This window comes from Hyperoodon ampullatus, assembly GCF_949752795.1.
Source record: "Hyperoodon ampullatus genome assembly, chromosome: 13".
In the NCBI taxonomy this organism is placed as follows: Eukaryota; Metazoa; Chordata; class Mammalia; order Artiodactyla; family Ziphiidae; genus Hyperoodon; species Hyperoodon ampullatus.
This window is the reverse complement of record NC_136926.1, coordinates 66,585,103-66,593,312: the sequence shown is the minus strand read 5'-3', so window position 1 is coordinate 66,593,312 and position 8,210 is coordinate 66,585,103. Positions and strand designations below refer to the sequence as shown.

The 8,210-nt window shown below is 41.1% G+C and overlaps 1 protein-coding gene across 1 annotated transcript in view; it reads left to right on the top strand.

Annotated features, from left to right (window-relative positions):
* CFAP53 (cilia and flagella associated protein 53) overlaps positions 1-8,210 on the top strand; it is a gene marked incomplete at its 3' end in the record, with an annotated part of 68,810 nt that overhangs the window by 33,169 nt on the left and 27,431 nt on the right. The window contains exons 4-5 of the mRNA XM_079718131.1: positions 100-403; positions 5,332-5,550. Coding sequence (XP_079574257.1) covers positions 100-403; positions 5,332-5,550 — 523 coding nt within the window. The remainder of the gene's footprint in view (positions 1-99; positions 404-5,331; positions 5,551-8,210) is intronic.

The window sequence follows — 8,210 nt, the reverse complement described above, 5'->3', positions numbered from 1 at the left end:
TTTAACTTTCTTACTTCAGTGTCTGACTGTGCAGATCTGTGCCTAAAGAAAGCAATGTCTTAGGAAAGGCTGGGTTTCTTTTTTAAATTGTCCTTTCAGGGAACGCTGTGAGGAGCTCCGTGTTGAGTTGTTCTGTATCCATCAGAAGGCAGTGAGCAAGGATCAGAAAGCACAGATAGCATTTAAGGAGGAGCTGAAAAGGCAGAAGCTGGTGGAAGAGCAGATGTTCTCCAAGCTCTGGGAGGAAGACCGACTGGCCAAAGAGAAGCGAGAAGCCGAAGAGGCGAGGAGACAGAGAGAGCTGGTGGAGAACACACGGCTGGGGCTGAATGCCCAGATCACCAGCATCCAGGCGCAAAGGCAGGCAGCGCGGCGGCTGAAGGAGGAGGAGGCGCGCCTTGTGGTGGGTCTTTTGAAATGCTTGTGGTAGGACGATGAACTCTGGCTAGAATACACAGTTTGCCTGCCTGCTACTGTAGTTTGCCTGATGGCCAAGGCTCGTTCACAGAGCAACAGACCATGGTCAGAGCCTTGGATTCCAAGACCCAACTGACAGTGCCATCTCATTGTATAGGGCAAGTTACTTCACTACTGTGATTTTTTCCTCATCTACAAAATGAGGCAAAGGGCACTTGTCTTTGTTGTGAGGATGAAATGGGATAATCATCGGCAGTGCCAATGAAGCCTAGTGGCAATTTGGCAACATCCCCCCATTCTTTGATATGGATAATTGATAGTTTCCAAATCCTATATAAAGTGCTTATACAACAGCCACAGTGAGCCCCCAGACTACCAGCATCAATAATTTTGTTCCTACAAGATCACTACCCCTAGTATATACAAATTAGACTTGTCAATGGAAATGTGTGCAAGCACTCAAAAAGGTAGCAATTTTATACGTATATAAAGCTTTCAACATCTGATACTTTAATACCACTAAATTTAGGAAGATGGTAATATTTTCCTGGGAAATCCCAAGTATTGAAATTTGAAACCATAAGAAACATCAAAGGTAGGGTACATGCAGAGGCCAGAAATCTTCTCTGGGTTTAAGATTGTTTTATTTTGAAGAGTTTAGTAGAAGATCTCTAAGAAAATCAAAATAGTGGCCCCCAAATGGCCTTATATATACCCCCTCCTCTGGTGTAAGATACTTAGTGAGCCAGTTTTACTCACAACACTTCTGACACCAAATGTGTGGGGTTTTTTCTCACGTCAGACAATACTCTGATGCTCTGCAGACACTGATTAGGTGTCCTACAATTTGATTCAGTTCTGATACTATCTGGAGTTAGTGTCAGACTCCATAAGTTGAAGGCCTTAGTCCCACAAGACTGCCCTCACTTCAGATACCCATCGCAAGTAGTGGGTCCCTAGGTTACCCACACTTCTGTCCAGCTTGGCTACAAAGTCCAAGGTTCTCATGACTCCCCCCTCAGTTTCAGTAATTCACTAAAACAGCTCATAGAACTTAGGAAAGTGCTTTACTTACCATTACCAGCTTATTGTAAGGTATACAACCCAGAGATGGTCAAATGGAAGAGATGCATAGGGGAAGGTATGTGGGGTGGTACACAGAGCTTCCAGGCCCCCACCACCTTGATGTGTTCAATCCAGGAGCTCTCTGGACCTCGTCATTTGGGGGTTTATGGGGGTTTCATCACATGGGCGTGATTGATTAATTCAGTCGCCATTGGTGATTGAACTCAATCTCTGGCCCCTCTTCCCTCCCTGGAGGTCAAGGGGTGGAGCTAAAGTTCCAACCCTCTGATCACATGGTTTGATCTTTCTAGTTATCATCTCCCATCCTGAAGCTATCTAGGGGGTCCAGCCACTGGTCATCTCATTAGGCTACAAAAGATAATCTTATCACTTTGGAGATTCCAAGGGTGTTAGGAGCTATGTGCCAGGAACCAGGGGCAAAGACAAAATATTTATTTTTTATAGCACACCTAGCTATCTCTATTTCTACCTTACATTTAAAAAAAATTTTTTTGGAAATAACTTTAACAAGGAGTTGCCAAAAATACTAGAGTTTCTGTGTACCTTTACATAACCAAATATTATATATATAGACTTATAAAGACTTATACTGGTATAATACTTTCAACTAAAGTTACTCCCTTATTTAACTAAACTAAAAAACCCTTCTTTGGATTTCACCAGCTTTTACATGCACTCTTTGGAGGAAGGGGTATAGTTCTATGAAATTTTACCATATATAACCACTACATTCATGTAACCACTACTGAATCAGGATACAGAATTGTTCCGTCATTCAAAGAAACTCCTTCCAGCTACTCCTTTATTGTTATAACTTCTGTCAAAAACAATTCAATTAACAATCAAGTTAAGAAGAAAAAGAGAATTTTATTCAAGCCAAACTAAGGATTATAATACAAGAGACAGACTCTCAGAAGCTCTGAGAATTGTTCCACCTGTTAGTAGTTGAAGGCACAGTCATATACATTTTCAAGACAGAGGATCATACATCAAAATGACACACTGACATTTTACATAAGTTCACCAGAGATACATAGTCCGGGTAAGCGTGTACAAAGCAAGCAGTAAGTCACCATGACCCCTTACAGAGTTGGGAAAGAATATTAATCTTCTATAAAGTTCTACTGCTGGCGTCAGAAGAAAGAAAAAAAAAATTGATCTTTGCCATGAAGTAGGCATTCCCATCTTTGAGGAGGTCTGGTTAATGTATAACGAAGATGCACACTGCACTGTAAAGGGGGAGGGAGGAGGCCCAAATGGACAGAGAGAGAGAGAAATTTTTTTTTTTTTTTTTTTTGCGGTACACGGGCCTCTCACTGTTGTGGCCTCTCCCGTTGCGGAGCACAGGCTCCAGACGCACAGGCTCAGCGGCCATGGCTCATGGGCCTAGCTGCTCCGCGGCATGTGGGATCTTCCTGGACCGGGGCACGAACCCGTGTCCCCTGCATCGGCAGGCAGACTCTCAACCACTGCGCCACCAGGGAAGCCCGAGAGAGAATTTTATGCTTACATTTTCGTCCTACCTTAAAATATAAATTTTATTTCAACCCTAACCCCTGGGAGCCACTGATGGGTTCTTTATCTCTATTATTTTGTAATTTCAAGAATGTTATTCCACCCTTTTTAATGTTATAACATTTGTTATAACAGTAATGTCATATTAAATAATAATATGAACATTTTCAAATGCACAGAAGTGGAGAGTACAATGATCATACTCATGTACTGATCTCCCAGTTTCAGCAGCTGTTGCATTTTGACATGTTTATTTCCTATATTCTACCCCCTTCCGTTTTTGTTTTAAAATATGTCCCAGGGACTTCCCTGGTGGTCCAGTGGTAAACAATCCACCTTACAATGCAGGGGACGCAGGTTCAATCCCTGGTCAAGGAACTAAGATCCTACATGACGCAGGGCAACTAAGCCCGCGTGCCACAACTACTGAGCTCGCGTGCCTCAGCTAGAGCCCACGTGCTGCAAACTACAGAGCCCACGTGCTCTGGAACCCAAGCACAACAACTAGAGAAGAGAAAATCCACATACCGCAACTAGAGAGAAGCCCGCATACCATAACAAAGAGCCCGTATGCTGCAATGAAAGATCCCGTGTGCCTCAGTGAAGATCCTGTGGGCCACAACTAAGACCCGACGCAGCCAAAAATATATATGTGTGTGTGTGTGTGTGTGTCTGTGTGTGTGTGTGTGTGTATATATATATATATATATATATATATATATATATATCCCAGACATGTCATTTCTCCCTTAAATACATCTCAAGTATGCATCTCAACAACATGATTAAGGACATTTTCTTATACAATGCCAATATCAAACCTAAAAAAAATTAATAATAATTCATTGTTATCTAAAATCAGCGTCAAATTTCCATCACTGTCTAAGTTATTTGACATTTAAGTCAGGATCCAAACATTGTTGTCCTCTTATAAGTCTCTTTTAGAATGAGTCACTGTTTCTTATTCAAATCTGGTCACATTTGAGATTGAAAGGGGTGCATTTAATTCAGTACATAAGCGCAACAGTGTAAAATCAGAACTATCCTGGGGAAACTAAGACATAGTAAACTGCTTTTAGGTCTCTTAGTTTTGAGCAGTTCTCTCCCCATACCATCTTTACCTGCTTCATGGTCTGATTTGGCTGATTGCTGCCTCCTGGTATAGTCAACCTTACTTTTTAAAAAATGTGGCCTGGAACTTCCCTTGTGGTCCAGTGGCTGACTCCGCACTCTCACTGCAGGGGCCCTGGGTTTGATCCCAGGTTGGGGAACTAGATCCCACATGCCACAAGTAAAAGTTTGCATGCCACAACTGAAGATCCCGCATGCCGCAACGAATGTCCTGCACACGGCAACTAAGACCTGGTGCAGCCAAATAAGTAAATGAATGAAAAATAAATAAATAAATAAAAGTGTGGCCTGCTATCCCACTGGCTTTCATGTTTGATATCCATCATTTTTCCTTAAATATTGCAGAGCATTTTTACTTTTATTGTTTCATTTGCCCTTCACAGTTCAGTGTGGATTTACTCTCATGACATTAATGGAGAAGTCTAGCATATAACTTCCCTCTCACAAGCCAGAAATCGTGGCAGTCATGGCTGTTGTGAGTCTCAGATCAAGTCAATTGGGGATTGTATCCCTCCTCACTATAAATGTGTCATCTCCTGTCCCTGCTGGGCAAGGACTTATCCCTCCAGGAGAGTGCAAATGCCTTTGACAGGAGGATTAATGCCTCAGTTTATACCAAACTCACAGAACCCAACAGCAGTGGTACCCCAGTTAAAACTGATTAGTCAGGCAGTTAAGCTAGCCAGGAGGGTCGGATAGATAAGAAAATGAGAGGAATGGGGGAGAGCTTTTAAAGAACAAAATGCTTAATTTACTTGTGTATATTTAGCTGATGTGGACATCTCCATTTCTGGACCCTTATTGCTGGTTAATAATGTATCCAAATCTAGATGTGCAGATGTGCATAGAAGACTAAAATCTGGAAGGTCAATACACCAAAACGTTGAGAATCGTAGTGGGTGAATGGGTATTAAGAATAAAAGTGATTTATCCTTATACTTTTCTGCATTTTGAACACCACAACTATTTATTACTTTATAATCACACACAGACAGCAATTTCACAAAGCCATATTGCTGATTCAGCAATGAAAAGGCAAGTTTTATTTCTTATAGTACCTTTTCACCCAGGAGTGTGTGTTTCCAAGAAACCGTTTATTCTCACCTCTTAAATGAAATGCATTAACTTCTTTGCTTTGTCCAACTGTACTGATGCAGTATCTTCACTATTGTTCTACCATAGGAAAATGACAAAGCACAGGCGAAACTTGAGAATGAACAGGATAAGCTAAAGAAACAGAAGACAAAACAGGAAATAAGGGCTACTTTGCAAAAAGCCCTCCAAGAGAAGATGGAGCATATTCAGCAGGAATACAGAGAAGATCAGGACTTGAACATGAAGCTCATGCAAAGCGCCCTTCAAAACTTACAGGAAGAGGCTGATAAAAAGAAGCAAAAAAGAGTAAGACATTTATTCAGTGCCTACTGTGTGCTGGATGAGGTTCCTTGTTGAGCTCTCAGTCTTATGGGAGCCAGCCATGTGTAGAATAAAGCATAACTGCTACTGTAAGTGTGGTCCACGAACCAACAGCATTAGCATCATCTGGGAGGATGTTAGAAATAGAAATTCATAGGCTTCAGACTCAGAATCTCCAAATTCGGATCTTGGCTGGGACAAGAAACCTGTTTTAACAAGCTCTCCCAGGTGATTCTGATGCTCACTAAAATTTGAGAACTCCTACTCTATAATATGGTGTTAGTACTGTGATAGCAGGATGGGATCGCAGGAAGTGGAATGACTAAGTATGTCCAGAAGTTGAGGAAGACATCACTGAGAAAGTGGTGTTCAAGTTGTACTTTGAAGGATATGTAGTTTTGACAGGCAAAGAAAGTAGAGAAAATCATTCCAGTGTTTATTTAGCTGTTTCTTTAAAATTTGTATTGAACTCTTTAGGGTGTTGTTCTTTTCCTAAAGGTACTATGATTTGTTTTGTTTTGTTTTGATAGACTTTATTTTTTAGAGCAGTTTTAGGTTCACCGCAAAATTGAGCAAAAAGTACAGAAACTTCTCATATACCCCCTGCCCCAACACATGCATAGACTTCCCCATTCTCAACATCCTCCACCAGAGGGTACATTTGTTACAATTGATGAACCTACATTGACATATTATCACCCAAAGTCCATAGTTTACATTAGGGTCCATTCTTTGGTGTTGTAGATCTATAGGTTTGGACAAACATATGATGACATTTATCCACCATGAGAGTATTATACAGAGTGATTTCACTAGGCTAAAAATCCTCTGTGCTCCATCTGTTCATCCCTTCCTCCACCCCAAACCCCTGGAAACCACTGATATTTTTACTGTCTCCATAGTTTTGCCTTTTCCAGAATGTCATATCATTGGGATCATATAGTATGTAGCCTTTACAGATTGGCTTCTTTCACTAACTAATATGCATTTAATTTCCCTCCATATCTTTTCATGGCTTGATAGCTCATTTACTTTTAGCACTGAATCTATTCCATTGTGTGGATGTACTACAGTGTATTTATCCAGTCACCTTCTGAAGGACATCCTTGGTTGCTTCCAGGTTTTGGTGATTATGAATAAAGTTATTGTGTACATTCTTAGGCAGGTTTTTGTGTGAACATAACCTTTGGGTAGATATCATTTGGGTAAATATCAACATAACCTTTGGGTAAATATCATTTGGGTAAATATCATTTGGGTAAGTATCAAGAAGAGTTATTGCTGGATCATATGGTAAGAGCATGTGTAGTTTTGTAAGAACAGCCAAACTGTCTTCCAAAGTGTCTATACCATTTCGCATTCCCACCAGCAGTGAATGAGAGTTCCTATTGCTCAGCATCCTTGTCAGTATTTCGTGTTATCAGTGTTCTGGACTTGAGCCATTCTAATAGGTGCGTAGTGACATATCATTGTTGTTTAATTTTAATTTCCCTAATGTCATGTGATATAGAGCATTAAAGATTCTGAACCCAATTCCAATGTGTAGAGTTGTATCCAAGCAATGCTTGGGACACGAGCTGGGTATCCTACAATTCCATTCAATTCTGGCACTATCTACCCAGAGATAGCATCGGATTCCACAGGGAAAGGGCTCGGTTCTATAAGACTGCCCTCTACTTCAGTTGCCAGTCGCAAGCCCAGATGGTTACCTGTACTTCTGACCAACTGGATACAAACTGGAAGTTCCAATGATCCCCCTCAAACTCAGGACGCCAATTGCAAATCCAAGTTGTTACTTGACAGACTGGCTGTAAATCAGAGGTTCCCATGACCCCCTCCTTGAGTTCAGTTGATTGGCTAGAGCAGCTCACAGAACTCAGGAAACCAGTTTGCTCACTAGATTACCAATTTATTACAGAGTATATTAAAGGATACAAATAAATAGCCAGATGAAGAGACATATAGGATGAGGTCCTGAACAAAGGAGCTTCTGTCCTCATGAAGTTTGGGGCCTGGCATGGTGGAAGTGTTCTGGTTCCCCAATTCTGAACCCTCTCCTTTGGGGTTTTTATGTAGGCTTCATTACATAGGCATGATTGGTTAAGTCATTGGCCATCAGTGATTGATTTCACCCTCCAAACCTTCTCCCCTCCCCAGAGGTCAGGGAACTGGGACTGAAAGTTCCAACCCTCTAATCACATGGTTGGTTCTCCTGGCAACCAGAGGTGTGGTCCAAAAGTCACCTCATTAACAGAACAAAAGACAACTTTGTTGCTCTCATCACTTAGGAAATTCTAAGGGTTTTAGGAGCTCTGTGCCAGAAATGGGGATGAAGACCAAATATATATTTCTTATTATAAATCATAATATCACAAGCATCTTTTTATATGTATCTCATCGGTATATTTTTGATGAGGTGCCTGTTAAGATCTTTGGCTCATTTTTTGAGTTGTTTGTTTTCTTCTTGTTGAGTTTGAAGAGTTCTTTGTATATTTTATCGTGAAAGCACCCTTCCTACCATCTTGTAGCTTATTCTTTGTCTTTGGATGTAGAATATCTCTTCTGGTAGGTCCCAGTCTTTTTTTTTTTTTGCGGTACGCGGGCCTCTCACTGTTGTGGCCTCTCCCGTTGCGGAGCACAGGCTC